The sequence below is a fragment of the Gracilinanus agilis genome, chromosome 2 (genome assembly GCF_016433145.1).
Source record: "Gracilinanus agilis isolate LMUSP501 chromosome 2, AgileGrace, whole genome shotgun sequence".
Classification (NCBI taxonomy): domain Eukaryota; kingdom Metazoa; phylum Chordata; class Mammalia; order Didelphimorphia; family Didelphidae; genus Gracilinanus; species Gracilinanus agilis.
In genome coordinates this window covers 348,222,371-348,240,975 of record NC_058131.1, presented here as the reverse complement: position 1 = coordinate 348,240,975, position 18,605 = coordinate 348,222,371, and the positions used below count along the sequence as shown (strand labels likewise).

The 18,605-nt window shown below is 37.7% G+C and overlaps 1 protein-coding gene across 1 annotated transcript in view; it reads right to left on the bottom strand.

The window, feature by feature from the left end:
- Positions 1 to 18,605, bottom strand: part of PIGU (phosphatidylinositol glycan anchor biosynthesis class U) — a 118,033-nt gene that overhangs the window by 49,661 nt on the left and 49,767 nt on the right. Inside the window, exons 5-6 of the mRNA XM_044664380.1 lie at positions 6,145 to 6,254; positions 4,562 to 4,662 (exon numbers count right to left, since the gene is read on the bottom strand). Coding sequence (XP_044520315.1) covers positions 4,562 to 4,662; positions 6,145 to 6,254 — 211 coding nt within the window. The remainder of the gene's footprint in view (positions 1 to 4,561; positions 4,663 to 6,144; positions 6,255 to 18,605) is intronic.

The following is an 18,605-nucleotide window of genomic DNA, read 5'->3' as shown; positions in this document are numbered from 1 at the left end:
CTCTGGTCTAGTGGAAGCTGGGTGACAGTTAAGATCAACTGCCATTCCTGTGGAAATCCAGTAAACTCTGGTCTCTTCACCCTGGTTCAGTCTCTCATAAATCCTAGAGTGTGTTCCCACAAACCACTTAGTTTATTGTAATATCCCTGGTGACCCCATTACCTTACATATAATTTCCTACAATTGTCATCTCACAACTCCAAGATGTCTTCTACCCACTATCTCCTCTTTCATTCCTATGTCACATAAAACAGATTGCTTGCTCTATCATCCTCATTTTCTTTTTTAAAATTTATTTATTTAATTTAGAGTATTTTTCCATGGTTATATGATTCATGTTCTTCCCCCCCTCCCCTCCCATAGCCAACACACAATTCCACTGGGTTTTACATGATCAAGACCTATTTCCATATTATTAATATTTGCATTAGGGTGATCATTTAGAGTCTACATCCCCAATCATATCCCCATCAAACCATGTGAACAAGCAAATGTTTTTCTTCTGCATTTCTACTCCCACAGTTCTTTCTCTGGATATGGATAGCATCTTTCTCATAAGTCCCTCAGAATTGTCCTGGTTCATTGCATTGCTGCTGATAGAAAAGTCCATTACATTCAATTGTACCACAGTGTATCCATCTCTGTGTTCAACATTCTCCTGGTTCTGCTCTTTTCATTCTGCATCAATTCCTGGAGGTCTTTCCAGTTCACATGGAATTCCCCCAGTTCATTATTCCTTTAAGCACAATAGATTTCCATCACCATCATATACCACAATTTGTTCAGCCATTCTCTAATCGAAGGATATCCCCCCATTTTTCAATTTTTTGCCATCACAAAGCGTGCGGCTACAAATATTTTGTACAAGTATTTTCCCCTATTATCTCTTTGTGGTACAAATCCAGCAATGGTATGGCTGGATTAAAGGATAGGCAGTCTTTTAGCACTCTTTGGGCATAATTCCAAATTGCATTCCAGAATGGTTGGATCACTTCACAACTCCACCAGCAATGCATCAGTGTCCCAATTTTGCCACATCCCCTCCAACATGTATTACTTTCCTTTGCTGTCATATTAGCCAACCTGTTAGGTGTGAGGTGGTACCTCAGGGTTGCTTTGATTTGAATTTCTCTAATTATAAGAGATTTAGAACACTTTTTCATGTGATTATTGATAGTTTTGATTTCTTTATCTGAAAACTGCCTATTCATGTCCCTTGCCCATTTATCAATTGGGGAATGGCTTGATTTTTTTGTATAATTAATTTAACTCCTTATAAATTTGAGTAATTAGATCTTTGTCAGAGGTTTTTGTTATAAAGATCTTTTCCCAATTAGAAAGTAAGCAACAAATTGGGAAAAAAATCTTTATAATATCCCCATTTTCCTAATTATCTTCGGTTTCTCTGTATCTGACTCCTTCCCTATTGCCTATAAATATGCCCATGTCTCCCACATCCTCAAAAACCCTCATTTGATCCGTCCTCACTAAATCTCATTCCATATCTCTCCTGCCTTTTGTGGTTAACCTCCTTGAGAAGGGCAGCTACAACAGGTGCCTCTACTTCTCTCCTCGCTCTTCTTACATCCTCTACAGCTTGGCTTCCTTTCTCATCATACAACTGAAATTGTTCTCTCCAAAGTTGATCTCCAGTGATCATTTAATTGCCCAATTCAATGGCTTTTTCTTAGTCTTTACCCTTTTTAATATCTCTGCTGGCTTTGACACTGACCATCAACCTCTCCTCCTTGATATTCTCTCTCTCTCTAGATTTTTTGGTTGCTATTCTTACCTGGTTCTCTTCCAAACTCTCTGACTTTTGCAAGATCTTCATCCATGTCATATCTACTAAATGTGAGTGTAGCACAGGGCACTAATCTGGGTCTTTGGTCTTCTCCCTCTATTGTATTTACTTGATGATCTCATCAGCTCCCCCAGATTGTTATCATGTCTATACTGGTAATTCTCAAATCCAACGGACGGCAACCTTTTTGGCCATGAGAGCCATAAACACCTGTGGAAGGAGGAGGATGGAGGTAGAAGGCGCTGGAATATGGGGCAGGGGCTGAAGGGCCCCCTGGGGCACATCCTGGGGCTCTGCCCAGACTGGCGGGTCAGGAGGTGGAGCCAGATATGGCTCGAGAGCCATACGTTGCCAACCCCTGCTCAAATCTATTTATCCAGCCCTAAACTTTCAGCTGACCTTAAGTCTTACATCTCCTGCTGCCTTTTAAACATCTCAAATTGATGTCCTGCAGACACTGTGCTACCTGCACAATGCTGGTTTGTTTACACCTATGTGATTCTTTGCCAAAAAAAGCATAATGCAATATAAAATAAACCAGATATATGTGCAGATGACCTGATGGTGACATCACTATCATACAAGAGAACGTCCTTCAAACTAAGTATTCTCTGAGACAGCTGTTTCATCAATAGACCTCAAATTCATTAATAAAAACTCCACCTAAATGATCTGAGACTGTCTTACTATAGATTGCCCCTTAGAAAAAGTATAGGAATCTTTCCAGTTATTTCTTTTTGGGGGAGGAAAAATGCCTAAAGCATAAATGGAGTTCCATCTATATATGGATGAATAAAGCAATGCAGTGCTATAGAAGATAACAATAGCAACATATCAAGTCAGAACCTCCAAATGTTTGATTTTTCCTTGAAGAAAAGCAAGGCTTAGGTCTCATTTGCCTCATAGGAATATCATACCTTAGAAGACAGGAAAGCAAAAGCACACAGTACCTACCTACCACATGAGCAAAATAGCACATGAAATGAAAGCCTGGCTAGCCCTTGAAGCTATAGTATCAAGCTAATCAAAACACAATTTCTTACAGATTTCATTTTTTAATGATCATCTCAACAAGAATTTTTTGATAGTATAACTTGAGTCTTGCCCAGGAAAGAGTCCTATGCCCTAAACGATGCTGAATAAAATAAAAGATAATATTTCAACAAAGAACAACCAGTGGCACTGAAAATAATGGGATCAGAACAAAGAGGTCTCTCAGTCTTTTAGGGAGATGATCACTGCTCTCACTGTAGAAGCAGGGGTTGATGTTTGGTCTTCATGTTTCCTTCCAAATATGAGATTCAAAGGGGCAGCTGGGTAGCTCAGTAGAGTGAGAGTCAGGCTTAGAGACAGGAGGTCCTAGGTTCAAACCCGGCCTCAGCCACTTCCCAGCTGTGTGACCCTGGGCAAGTCACTTGACCCCCATTGCCCACCCTTACCACTCTTCGACCTATGAGACAATATACCGAGATTAAGGGTTTAAAAAAAAAAAAACATAAAACAAATATGAGATTCAATAATACTTTTAAGAAAATCTATGGGGCATTGTCTGACTTTAGATCTTTCATACTTTTAATCAAAACAAATTTAAAATGTCCGAGGGGTCAAAAGTTATTCAGGTAGAAAGAGACATGCATACATTTTTAAAAATCACTATAAATATCCTTTTCCTAAGAATAATCTTCCCATGGACTTTATTTTTTTTTTAATCCTTAACTTCTATCTTAGTATCAATTCTAAGGCAGAAGAGTGGCAAGGGTTAAGTGATTTTCCCAGGGTCACACATACCAGAAAGTATCTGAGGCCAGATTTGTAGCTAGGACCTCTCATCTCCAATCCTGGCTCTCGATCCATTAAGCCACCTCCCACTAACTGTAAAGGATCAAGGAAAGGATATAGAATGGCAAAATGCCTTGCTTTTTTTCCACATTAGACCCACTGAAAATGGGAAGTCACAAGATGACTCCTGTATGCATAGTCTATCTTTGGGCACAGCCATTTTTGAGATCACATAACCAAATGCCAGAAATCATTTATTCCCCTTAGAATGGAGATTAATGGCCTATTACAAAGAATATGAAATGCCTGCCTTGAAACAAATCAGGAATAAACAAAAAATTCAGACAACTATACACATAGCAACACACATGGCCTAATACTATAGACCACTTTGTGTCAAACCACTCAAAAGAAACATTTCAAAAGATGGACCTTTATAATAATGTACACATAGGCAGGTTGTTTGGCTTAGACGACTTCAAGTATTAAAACTCCCAGATCAAATTGTGTACCATCTCTGGGAGGGGGGAGGGAAAGGAGGGAAAGAAACAATTTGAATCTTATAATTTTGGTAAATGTATGTTGAAAATTGTTATTGTATATAATTTGGAAAATAAAATACATGTATTTTTTAAAAGAAGGCTTTTTAAAAAAGTATTAAAACTAACCAGTAGAGAATTCATTGAAACAAAGAAAAGGGTCGAAATTTGTCTGCCAATTTTATAATCATTAATGTAAAAAACTATACAAAATAATACCTATGAGAAATTAACTAACTGGAACCCTCCAAAAATTATTTGTACATTTCTGGCTAGCTGTTTTTACCTAATTTAATTGTAAAAGCCTTCATATTATATAGTTATTTATCAAAATATATCAACTTGCATTCCAAGATGTTAAGAAACCTCATATATAATACTAACCATAATAATAACTGACATTTTACAGCATTTGCAATCCATACTCTTAGGACCTTACCTTTTACTGTAGCCAAAATGAAGAAAGCAATGATGGTGTTGTTTATGGCACAAGTAGACTTAGCAACACAAGATAACACTGTGTAAGGATTTAAAAGATAGCTGGGAAAGAACACATAAACACACACTCAGCATAATAATCATTGCCAACCACAAGCATTATCCAAGTCTTGACGTTTCACCAGATTCACGCAAAGCATATTCAATAAGACTGCAACTTTCTCAGAAATGTTACATCCCAGGCAAAGGAAATATTATTTCACTAGCTCCCTCAGACACATTTATAGTCTAGGAAAGTGATGGGCAAACTTTTTAAAGAGGGGGCCAAAGGAAAAGAAATGCTCCTCTGTCAGTGTGTTTCTAAGGCAACTCTTTCAAAGTTTCATTGTATTGTATCCTACTCATTGTATTCATCAGATTAGGAATAATGTCCTGCAGCCAGATAGAACATTTCAGGGGGCTGCATCTGGCCCAAGGGCTGTAGTTTGCCCATCACTGGTCCAGGAAAAGGCCTTTAGAGAAAAATCAGGTGTGAATGTCCTATATTACCAAGTTCCTAGGAACTGATCATGTCTTCTGAAGTGCTATATGTATTTCAGCTTCACCCCACTTAGCAAACAGTAGGGCTCACTGAGATAGACATCGAGGACACATCCAGTACACAAGTTCACATGTTGTACAACTTCAAAGAACACTCATCTTCCACTGGAGGGGATTGGCAGAGGGGAAACAAATCCACCCAGGACAGCCTTGAAATAGAAGGGGAATCTGAAGAATGTATATGAATACATCTAACAAAGCAAAGTACAAGTCCATACCTCCCAGGGTTTGAAGACTTTGTAATTCTAAAACAAATAGGTCTGACCTGTGACTAAGGAGTGACAGTACTATTTTTAGCAATTCAATCTGAAAAGATCTGGGCCCATTTCAGGGCCAAGAGAAATGAGCTCTTTTTATAGAAAGAATTTTTGTATCAATTCACATTTGTAATTCTCAGGAATAAAGGCTATCTTCATAAGAGAATGAAAGCCACTACAGGAACTATTAAGTATCTATCTACTTAGCTGTTAAGTTTTTGAGTAGCTATCTAGTGAGGGAGTCATAAAATTCTGTAGCAGTACCATAATTTCAAAAAGTACATGTATTTTCCAAGTCAAGGGGTGAATTGGAGGTTATCATGCTACCATTTTCAGTTTTCTAATCTAAAAGGAGAGAAAACATCTTGGGCTGTCTTAAATATTAAGACTAGGTATAGTAGGAGATATGAAATAAGAAGCTCTACATTAAAAAAAACTAGATATTATTCCAACAGAAAAAAATTTTTACTGGTTATAGAAAGAAGGGATTTACACCATAAACTCCCCAAAATCATTTATGAATGTAATTTTATTTTTGAATATCATTTTGCCAAGGGAGAGAGAATGAACAGCCCTGTCTCTAGTCAGACATGTAACAGGACTATAGAAAATATCTGATGACTAAGATATTTGTATCTCCAAATATCTAACAAACATGGAAAACTCTAATCATATTGCCTCCTCTTATTTGCTAGCTTAAAGCCTTGTTCTTCTGGGAAGTACTTACAACAGTGCTACTTTAAGGGGAATGTAACGCATTTCCATAGGGGTCCGTATGAGTTCAGCCACATCTGAGGCATACTGGTCCAGCTCAACAAGGAGTTTCTGCTTTTTAACCTGAAAAAAGACAAAACAAAACAAACAGAAGACGATTCAGTAAACTAAGAATGGATGATGGCAAATTCTGAGACATTTTGTTGAAGAATAATCTTTTAATTCTAGTTCCTCAGGCCAAATCAGACCCAAATCAGGAAGACAGCAGGTGTGAGAAGTTCTATGGTAACAGAGACAGCATGATACAATGAAATGAATTTTGTACTTGAAGTCATAGGACCAAGATTCAAATTTGGCTGTCACTTAGCAGTTATATGATCTTAGGGAAATCAGAGAAGTTCTGTAAGCATTATTTTCTTCATTTGTAAAATGGAGCTAAGTAATACTTGGCAACGACTACCTCACATAGTTGATATGAAGATTAAATGACATTCAACTTAACAAATATTTATTAGGTACCTACTGCAGCATATCATGCTGGCCCTAGGGAAACTGCAAAATTGAATTTAAAACTTACCTAATGGGGACAACTAGGTAGTACAGTGGATTGAGAGTCAGGCCTAGAGAAAGGAAGTCCTGGGTTCAAATCTGGCCTAAGACACTTCCTAGCTATGTGACTCTGGTAAAGTCACTTAACCCCCACAGACTAGCCCTTATTGCTCTTCTGTCTTAGAACCTATACACAATATTGATTTTAAGATGGAAGGTGAGGGTTTAAAGAAATAAAAAAGTTTCTCATATGAAACTTATACTCTAATAGAAGGATAGGACTAAACAAATAGCTATAATGCACTAATTAATACATGATAAATATATCATCATAACATCTGGCATTAATGTGCTGCTTTATAAGTAACAAAATGCTTTCTGGTCAACAACCTGTGAAATGATGCAAATATTCCAATTTTACAGATAAAGAAAGATTTAGTTACAAGGCTAGAACCAGTTTTCCACTGACTACATAACACAAATCACTTTGGAAAGTCTGAAGCTAAAAAGATTATTACTAAGAAAGCAAGACAAATTTTACTATAAGAGATGGTAAGGTTAAGGATATTGTGTGTTTGGAATTCAGGGAGGTGCCATTTAAAAGTATCTTACAAACTTCCTGTGGACATGTGGGGAACTTTGAAACTACATTCCCCGTGATCCAATGGGTTTCCAGTTTCTGACATGATAACGTCGGACAATGGGAACCAACGTATAGCGCAGCTTAAATTTGGAGGGCAGGCTTGAGACAGCCTCTTTTTTGCAAACTGAGCGGGCTCGTTGGCGTACGAGAGAAAAGAGATGGAAGGAGATAGGTACTGGCAGGCATTTTGAATAGATTTCTTACAGGCGCGTGGTTGCCAGGAATCAATAATTCAGATTGATTCCATAATTAAAACAGACCCAAGTCAGGATTGGTTTTAAGGTAGTTTATTTACAAATAGGAAAGTAGAAGGTAGGGAAAAATAGAGAGAGGAAGAAGCTAGTCCGGGCCACAGGTCCGAACGGAGAGAGAGGATTAAAAGGCTAATTAAACTAGATTACACGCCACAAGGCCTTAGCAATCAGAAAGGCAAGAGGCCTACTAAAGGTAGAGTGTCTGGAAATGCCAAGGTAGGCCAAGGAAGTCAGCCTAACTTACCCACGTGACCATTCAGAGTGCAAGCAGCCTGAGGTCTCAGCCAAGATCCTCCAGCACCAAGTTCAAAGTGGGAACTCCCCCAACAGGAAGTAACCAACATACTTGAAGAGATAATGTCTTTCGTCACTTCCTGTGGGTCCACCTCTAATTCAAGTGGACAAATAGCAGCTTCTACACTGATTTAGACTGCCCAAAGGGCAGTCCCTTGTTTTTGATTTGTTACATATTGTCACATGTGGGCAACTCATCTCCCCTCCCCACTAAGGGAGGTGGGGATGACATTATCTCTGGTGGCTAGAGTTTTATCTATGAATGGGCTTGAGCTAATTCTATTTACACAATATAACAGCCAATGTGGCACTGTAGGCATAGGGAAGAAATAAGGTGGCATGAAGCCCTGCATAGACGATAATGGGTGATCCAGTTTCTTTAGAAATTAGTACATAAGGGGCAGCAGTGTATATAGCACCAGGCCTGGAAATGGGAGGTCCTGGGTTCAAATCTAGATTCAGACACTTCCTAGCTATGTGACCCTGGGCAAGTCACTTAACCCTGCGTATCTAACTCTTGCCATTCCTGCCTTAGAATTGATACTAAGACAGAAGGTAAGAGCTTTTAAAATAAAAAAGAAGGGGGCAGCTGGGTAGCTCAGTGGAGTGAGAGTTAGGCCTAGAGACAGGAGGTCCTAGATTCAAACCCGGCCTCAGCCACTTCCCAGCTGTGTGACCCTGGGTAAGTCACTTGACCCCCATTGCCCACCCTTACCAATCTTCCACCTATGAGACAATACACCGAAGTACAAGGGTTTATAAAAAAAAAATCCTAAAAAATAAAAAATAAAAAAGAAGTTAGTATAAAGAAATACAGAGAGGAAAATGGCATGACTAATAAAAAGGGTGGTACCAAAAATTATAGGGGGTCTTAAACAGCAGGGTAAGCACTATCAATTTTATTCAACAGGGGAACTGCTGAAGGATGTGGGGCTGATTGACATTTTAAAAAAAAGACAGAATCAGTAGTGTTATGTATGATTCCTTTATAACATTCACTCACTCAATTAGTATTTATAAAAAGTCTACCATGTAAGTACAAGGCACTAAGAGAAACACTTTAAAACTAGTGGTTCCCAAACTTTTTTGGCCTACCACCCCCTTTCTAGAAAAAATATTACTTAGCCCTTGGTAATTAATTTTTTAAAATTTTAATAGCAATTAATAGGAAAGATAAATGTACCTGTGGCCATCACCGCCCTCCTGGATTGCTGCAGTACCCACCAGGAGGAGGTGACACCCACTTTGGGAATCACTGCTTTAGACAGTCAAATAAAAAGCAAAAACAATCCCTATCCTCAAGGAACTTAAGTTATAATGAACAAAATATACTATATATACAAAGTAGGTACAAGTAATTAAGTACAAGGTAATTATAGAGATGAAGGCACTAGTAACTATGGGACCAAAATAGAACTATTAGAGAAGATGTTACTTGATCTTAATCTTAGAAGGTAGCAAGGATTCTAAGAGTGATAGGTGAAAAGAAAAAGTGTTCACAGGCATGGGAGGTAACAAGTGTGGGGCATGGACACAGAGGAGAGAGTATCCTGTTAAGAACAACAAAGAAGTCACTATGGCTGGTCCATGGAGTGTACAGAGAGTACTAAGGGGAAAGAAGATTTGAAAGAGAGGAAAGGATCATGTAGTAAAGTATTAAACACCAAACAGAGAAACTGAGATTTTGTCCTGAACTTGAGTAAGGAGTCACTTGAGTTAATTCAGTAGTAGAGGTAATATATTCGGAACTGTACTTGAAGAACATCATTTTGACAGCTAGATAAAAGATAGATTGGAAAAGGAAGAGATTTGAGGCCAGAAGACCAATTTGGATGCTACTGCGATATTACAGGCAAAAGATGAGGGCCTAAACTATGACTGTGTCTGTGAGGGATAAGGAGAAATATATGACAGCGGTTATGCAGATTGAAACAACAAGAGCTGGCTAAATGATTGAGTTAGGTAGGTGAATGAAAATGCAATTGAGGTTGCAAGCCTGAATGAAAAGAAGGATTAAGGTGACCTTAAAAAGGAAAGTTTAGAAGCAGGACAGACATGCAAAGGAAAATGTGAGTTCTATTTTAAACATGGTAAGGTTGAGATGTATAAGAGACATTCAGTTTGAAATATCAAATAGGCAATAGATAATACAGAGCTGGAGCCCCAGAGACAGACTAGACCTATAGATTTGTAAGTCATATATGTAGGGATTATAATTGAAGTTAATTGGGAAAATTAGGAAAAAAATGAAAAGATGGAAAATACAAAATAAAATCTGTGGTATTTGTTATTTAAAAAATAACAACTGACCTGGAAAACAGATCAAGGAGAGATAATTTAAGAGTTATTGGAATCCCTGGAAACCATGGCCAAAACAAAAGGCTAGAAATTGAATATGTCAATAAATCACAAATAAAAACTGTCTAGATCTATTAAAACCAGAGGACAAAATAAAAACATAGCAAATTCACTGATCACCTCCTGAAAGGAAGCCCCAAAGGAAAATCCAGGAATTTCTAGCACGAATCCGGTTTTCCATCAAAGAAAGAATACCGTAAACATCCAGAAAGAAACAGCTAAAGCATTAAGGATCCACAGACAGAATCACACAAGACCTGACAACTTCTAATCAGGAAATCAGGCAAATAGAATTTATTAAGCAGCTACTATGCATGCCAGGCATTGTGCTGTGATAAGTTGCATTATGAATCTGCTATTTTGTAAAAAACATTTATACTCGCAGGAGTTCATGGCAAAAACTTAAACAGGAAATGGATCTCATTTTTGAGTGACAAACCTCTCACTAATTCTAAGGTATATATTTTTGATTTTTAAAACATTCTTTTATCATTTTTCCCTTCTATGTACAATACAATACTTCAGTTTTTTTATTTTTTATTTTTTCTCATTTTGTACTGAAAGTACATATAATCAATATTAATCCTTTTTTATTTTATAGTAATATAACTTTAATATATGAACACATATTTGTTATAATATTAATGCATACCCAAAAAAAGCTTTAGTCTATGGAAACCTGCCATGAATTGATAAATATTATGGGATTGTGCTTAACGATTTCTGTCTGATTCCAGGAGAAGGGAACACAAGAGCCACTAAACAATGCTAAGAAGGCACAAGGTCATGGAGACAGACAGATCAATTCAAATGGGATTGATGAGAATCTGCACAGTGCCAAGGAGCACAAGGTCAAACAGGCCATATCAATCCAGGTGGGAATGAGGAACTTCTATACTAATACTGAAAGGCTTGAAACTAGAGTTTGGGGTTTGGGGTTACAGCTTTTCTGACATATGTTAAGAGGCCAGACTTCCCTGAGCTTCATCCCTTCCCTGAGCTTCATCCCTAGTCAAGCACCAAAGGTTGGCTATCATTATTATGGCTCACCCTATCCCTGAAAAGTGCAGGCAAATCAGACCAGGAAAAGACACTTCCCTTGCACACAAATTTGGTCTTGTTATTTCTCTTATAAGTGTGATAACTTTCTGTAGTCCTGGCTATTGAATTGGGTAATTGCAAATGCACAATTACTTAAATCACTTTAATTGGGCCTTGATTCAAGGACCTGTTATAAGTTTATTTTCCTTACATTTGCACATAAGACTTTGGTATTTTACATTTCATTCACAATTTATTTTTTTCTCTTTTATTTGGATTTTTTGAATCTTTATTTCTTTCGCCAATTGATTCACACAACCGCAAATACTCAGCCATGTACCCTTAGCTGATCTGGGTGTTGGCCTTAACCCTCTTAAGGGGGGTATGTATGTTTTATAATCAGAATGTCTATTATAATCTATAATGTAAAATTTAATTCTTTTGAGAGTAATTTCAGGGGGGAATATATAATTCTCCTTAGAAGGGAATGTATGTATTATAATCTATAATGTAAAGTTTAAATTATTTTGAGAGTAATTTCAGGATAAAAAATTTGCCATCTGCCCAGAATCCACACAACGAACCTGTTTGGAGAAGGCACCATGAAGATGCCTGAAGAACCTACACTGCATCAAGAAGATCCAGAATGAACTTTGGGGTACAGTTGATTGAACTATGGGGAGCTGAATGCATTTGTTTTGAATGCACACTCTTATGCCAAAGGGGACTGCCCCCAATTTGCTTTTTGTCAATGCAGCTAGCAATCATAGGATCCTTGTTTTTGTCCTCTGTTCTTTTTATCCCCAAATTTCTGTAATTTAGAAGTTAGTTATGTTTACAAGAGCTTTCGGGGAGACCAGTCTCCCTCAAGCTCTTCAGGGGGGGAATGTGATATTGGAAATTTGGGAGTGCTTGAACTAATTTTGCGGTCCCTGGTCTAAACTTCCTGTGGACATTTAGATCTCTTTCAAACTACATTTCCCATGATTCCTCTTGCATAATCACGTATACAGGAAGCAAAGTAACGTAGAAAAAAGTATAAAGACTGAGGACTGGATTGGTACTCCTCTCTTTTTTGTGATCATGGAGCAGCAGGAGGATGAGAGGAGCAGGTAAATGGCAGGTCCCTTTAAAATAACTCAACAGGTATGTGGCTTCATTTTTCTAAATGGTTTTCAATAAACCCTCTGAAACCATGATATTTTTAATTTTATCACTCTATATTAATTTTTTTTCTTACAGTGCTAAGCTCTGGTTATATGAAAAAAGGGAAAAAAACAATTCCTGCTCTCAAGTAATTCTGTCTAGTAGAGAAAACAGCATACAAACATATTCAGATAAGTATTAAGGGTCCTTGAGAGGAAAATCTCAAAGGGAAAGCAATAACATTAAAGAGGACCAGGAGAGGCTTCTTGCAGAATGTAGGAAGAAAGCCAGGAAAGTAGAGGCTAGAAATGAGGAGGAAAATCTTGTATGTATGGGGGCAGCCAGTGAAAGTGCATGAAGTCAGGAGAGAGTATCTAGTAGGAAGAACAGCAGCAAGGAGGACATGTAGTAGGGAGTAAGGTGTAAGAAGGTAGGCAAAATAGAAAAAGCCAGTTATGAAGGATTTTTGAAGCCAGAGAATTTTATATTTGATTCTGGAGATGTTAGGGAGCCACTGGAGTTTAGTGAATAGGGAGGTGAAATGATCAGTTCTGTGTTTCAGAAAAATCGATTTGGCAGCTGATTTCAATCAGCTTATTTCAATCAGGTTATTTCAATAGTTCAGGTATGAGGTGATGAAGACCTGCATCAAATTGGTGGTAGTGTTAGAGGAGAAGAGGACATGTGTGAGAGATGTTACAAAGGCAGAAACAACAGGATTTGACCATTTAAAGGCTATGGGAGGTGAAAGAAAGCAAGGAAATGAGGCTAACAATTCAATTGCAAGCCTGAGTGACTGAGGAGATGGTGGTACCCTTAAAAGTAACAGGGAAGTTAGGAAGAGGTAAGGACTTAGGGGAAAAGAGTGAGTTTCATTTGAGACAAGCTGACTTTAAGATGTCTGTGCGATATCCAGTTTAAAAAGTCTGTTTAACAGTTGGAGATTCAAGAGTGGCAGTCAAGAAATAGATTAGCACAAGACAAATAGATCTGAGAGTCATCTGCATAGATGATAACTTAATCTACGGCAGCTGATAAGATCAAGTGAAACAGTCTTATAGAGGGAGAAGAGCCTTCTACTATAAACGAGAGAAGATTTGGGAATACAATATTCCAAAAAGCAAAAAATTTTGGCTTACAAACAAGAATAACTTATCCTGTAAAGCTGATGATAATTCTACAGCAGAAAAGAAATGGCTTGTTAATGGAAGAGAATACTTGCTTGCACTCCTAATCAAAAGACCAGTGATGTACAAGAATTCTGAAATGCAAATACAAGAGTTCAAAGAAATTGAGAAAGGTAAATTTATTTAAATAACTGAAAGTATTTAATGATGACATAGTGCTAACATTTTACTAAAAGAGGAAGAAAAAATTATCCCTTCAAAACTTTAATGTTTTCAAAGGGTATTCAAAGGATAACTTTAATGTTTTCAAAGGGTAAACAGAGATCATAAGAAGACTGGTTCTGTCCTGAGAGTTTTAAGAGGGTAGAAAGAGAAAGGAGAAAAGGAGGAACAGAGTAATGCAGAAAGGAAGAAAGAGGAGGAACTTGCACCATGGTGTACCAGAAAATACCCTAGACCAGGAGTCAAAAATGGCTTGTATGTAAATCCTGTCTCTGATATTCACTAATTGGGTGACTATGAATAAGTCACTTAACCTCTTCAGTTTCTTCATCTTTAAAATAAAAAAGTAAAACCTATAGTGCCTATCTTACAGGGTTGTTGTAAAGTTTAAATCAAATAATATATGCAAAAATATTTTGTAAACTTTAAAGTGCTTATGTGTTAGTTATTATTATTTCTATTGTTATTTATATTACATGAGAGGAAAGATAAATGAGATATACATATCTATAGATATATAACCTGTTTAAGAGTAAGGAGCATGGATGGGCAAAAGGTTTGACCAGTAAGTTTGAAAAGAAATATAGACCCCTGTATCATCCACTGATATATCCCAGAAAATTAACAAGGACATGATAAAATGAAAAGAGGCTGGGAAACATTATATACTAATTAGGATCAAAATGTCAGAGGAGGAACCCTATGAAGACCACTGAATGAAACAAAGGAAGAGTTCCCACTAGCCCTCCAAATATGGTTTATTTCAAATTTATGTTCCAACATCATGATCAAAAAGAGCCACCTTTTAAAGATCTATGTCAATAACATTAACAATCATGTCACATTTATTCTTTTCTATATGCCTAGTAATAGTATTGCTGTTCATTTTAGTTGAAAACTATATCCCAAAATGGATTAATTCACAGCTCCTGCTATTCATTAATGGACTCGTTCTCACACAAATTCTCCAACAATTATCCTTTTCTGTCATTTTTGCCTGTCTGGTGGGTGTTATATAGAACCTCAGTTATTTTAATTTGCAATCGTCTTATTGTTAGTGATTTGAAGCATTTCTTTTCTATAGCTGATGATAATTTGCATTTCCCTCTTTTAAGGACTGCTTATTCATAAACATCTATTGGGAATGAATCATATCAAGTATTCTCTCTATATTTTAGATATCGAACTTTATCAGAAGTATGCTAAGATTCTTTTCCTAATTAACTCATAATTCATATTTTTGTAGCACTATATAATTTGTAAAGAGCTTTCCAAACAACACCTGTGTAAGACAGGTAATTTTAAAAAATCATCTTCATTTTACAGAGTAGAAAATTGAGGCTCAGAGAAGCTAATCAAATTGTCCAAGGTCATACAGTTATTAAGTACTCAAATTGAGACAAGGTTTTCTGACTCTAAGTCCACTATTCTTTCCTTAAAATCTTATTTAGGATCATGAAGATTTTTAAAATGTGCAAAAATCAATTGGAATGCCAACAGACTGGGGACTGGCTTAACAATTTGTGGTAGATGGATGTAATGGACTATTACTGAGTTGTAAGAAATGGACTATGAGGAATTCAGAGAAATATGGGAAGATTTATAGGAAGTGAATGATGTAGTGGAAAGTAAGCAGAAGTAGAACCAAATAATAACTACAGTAAAATCAACAAAAGTAACACAAAAAGGAACAGGACTCCCATGAATTCAAATTATCATTTCTATGTCAATGATTCTAAGATCAACTTATCTTGACCTAACTTCTTCTTAATCCCCAATCTTGCCTGTCCAACTGACTAATGGACATCTTAAACTAGGTGTCTCATCAGCTTCTTAAACTTAACAGATCCAAAATTGAATTATCTTTCTTCTCAAATCCTCTAATCCTTCTTATCTTTCTTGTTACTGTGGAGAGCACAATCATCCTGATCGTCACACAAGATCACAGCTTAAATATCTTTCTTGACAATTCACTCTCTTCAGCCCCCACATCCAGTCTATTGACAATCCTGTCATTTCTCTCTTCAAAATCTCTTGTATTCCTTTCTTTCACTTGACACTGAAATCATTCTGTTGCAGTTCCTCATCATCTCATAAATGGACTACTATAATAGCCTGTCTCTCCCCACTCCATTCAATTGTCAAATTGATCTTCCTAAAATTTAGGTATGATCATGTCATTGCCCTATTCAATAAACTTCAATGGTTCCCAAACCTCCAGGATCAAGCAGAAAATCTTCTGTTTGGGGGGCAGCTAGGTGGCTCAGTGGATTGATAGCCATACCTAAAGATGGGAAGTCTTGGGTTCAAATCTGACACCAGACTCTTCCTACCTGGGTGACCCTGGCAAGTCACTTAAACCTCGTTGGCTAGCCCTTACTGGTCTTCTGCCTTGGAACCAATATACAGTATTGATTCTAAGATGGAAGGTAAGAGCTTGAAAAAAAAATTTTCTTTGCCATTCAAAGATTTTTATAAAATGGCTCCCGCCTACACCTTTCCAATCTACTTATACCTTGTACTCCCCAATACTAAGTAGTCTGAGAGCCAGTGACACAGACCTCTCTGATATCCCTAACATTAGATTACAGCTTTTGGAGGAGTGGGAAAGATATGGATAGCAGAATATCAGAAAACGAGTATTGAAAAATTGTATTGACATGAAATCTGGATAAAAATAAAAATTTATTGTTTAAAAACCAACAACAGGGTTCCAGGTTAAGATGGCGGCAGAGTAAGAAGCAGCTCTTAACCTCTCCTGACCGAAACACACAAAACTCCTCAAGGGGACATAAAAACAAGTCCAGATGAACGGAGGAACCCCACAACAGGGCACAGCGTGGAAGGTACGTGGAATCGAGGCATTTCCATGCTATAAAGGGGTGAAACAGCTCTCACTAAATCGCGGGCTGAGCAACCACCCCACCCCCACCACACACAACACCTATAGCGCCGAAGCCAGTTAAAAAGAAATAGAGCAAGTTTGGGGCACCCATCGAGTCATTGGCAGCTCTGGGGCCTGTTCCTGAGAGCAGCAAGATTTAGGACCCCAAAAAGCTAACGAACGCACACAAAATCTGAGCTCGGGAGCAGGGCACCGAGAGTGGATGCAGAGCGCAGGGTCAGAGCACAGGCACAGGAGGAGGCAGACATAGCCACAAGCTAAAGCTCTGAAACCCTGAGTGGGGAACCAGTGCAGATGGGTATACGACTGTGGAAGCAGCACCCTGAGACTTGTAAAGAAACCTCCAGCAGAGGATCAAGCAAGGGGGTCTACCAGGGGGCTTGACCGCGGACAGACCTTGAGCGCGAGGATAAACCTGAGAAGCTGCTAGGCTAACGATGGCTACCCAGTCTCAGGAAGTTCAGAAGAGAAAGATTAACAACAAGAAAAAGAAGTCTTTAACACTCGACAACTTTTACACAGAGAAAATCCAGACAACCGAGCAAACAGAGGAGGAGAACAAACAAGCATCCGGACCCTCCTCAAATAAGGAAAACTCCTCACAAGCTATGGAAGAGTTCAAAACTGAGATTTTGAGGAAAATGGAAGAGATCTGGCAAGAAAATAACTGTTTAAAAGGTAGAATCTTGCAATTGGAAAGTGAGGCTCAGAAACCAAATGAACTGATAAGCAAATTGAACACCAGAAATGACCAGATTGAAAAGGAATACCAGAAGATTATGGCCGAAAACCAGAAGATTATGGCCGAAAACCGAAAGATTATAGCCGAAAATCAATCCCTAAAGGCTAGAATTGAGCAAGTAGAAGCTAATGATCTCTCAAGACAACAAGAACAAATAAAACAAAGTCAAAAGACTGAAAAAATAGAAGGAAACATGAAATACCTCAATGAGAGAGTGACAGACCAAGAAAACCGGTCTAGAAGAGACAATTTGAGAATAATTGGTCTTCCAGAAAAACCAGAAATTAATAAAAAACCTGGACTCCATACTAACAGAAATAATTCAGCAAAATTGCCCTGGAGTCCTACAACAAGAGGGCAATATAGACATTGAAAGGATTCATAGAACACCTGCGACATTCGATCAAGAAAAGAAATAACCCAGAAATGTAATTGCCAAATTCAAGAGTTTCCAAGCAAAAGAAAAAATCTTACAAGAAGCCAGAAAGAAACAATTCAAATATCAAGGAGCACCAATCAGGATCACACAGGATCTGGCAGCCTCAACACTAAAAGATCGCAAGGCTTGGAATACGATATTCAGAAAGGCAAGAGAGCTGGGCCTGCAACCACGGATCAACTACCCATCAAAATTGACTATATATTTCCAGGGGAAAGTATGGGCATTCAACAAAATTGAAGAATTCCAGGTATTTGCACAGAAAAGACCAGGGCTAAATGGAAAGTTTGATATCCAACCACAAAAATTGAGAGAAACATGAAAAGGTAAATAAGATACAGAGGGGAAAGAAGGAAACCTTATAATTTTTAAATTTGCCTTTTTAAGGGCCTCAGTGAGATCTAATTATCTGTATTCCTATGTAGAGAAAGGTTATGTATAATTCTCTGTAGTGAACTCTATTTACTATTATAGTATTCACTATTATAGTAATCAGAAGAATAATTCACAGGGTGAGGGTGGAACACTAAATAATCTAAGATGACATGGGGGATGGGAAAGAGGGGGTGAATAGCAGGGGACACCAAGAGAAATTTGAGTGAATAAGAAAAATAGGATATTCTATTACACACAAAGAGGGCATGGGAGAGAGAGGGGACAAATACTATTATAAGAAGGAGAGGAAGAGAGCATTAAGAGGTAATAATCAAACCTTACTCTCAGAGTAATCAACCCGGAGAGGGAAGAGTAGCTA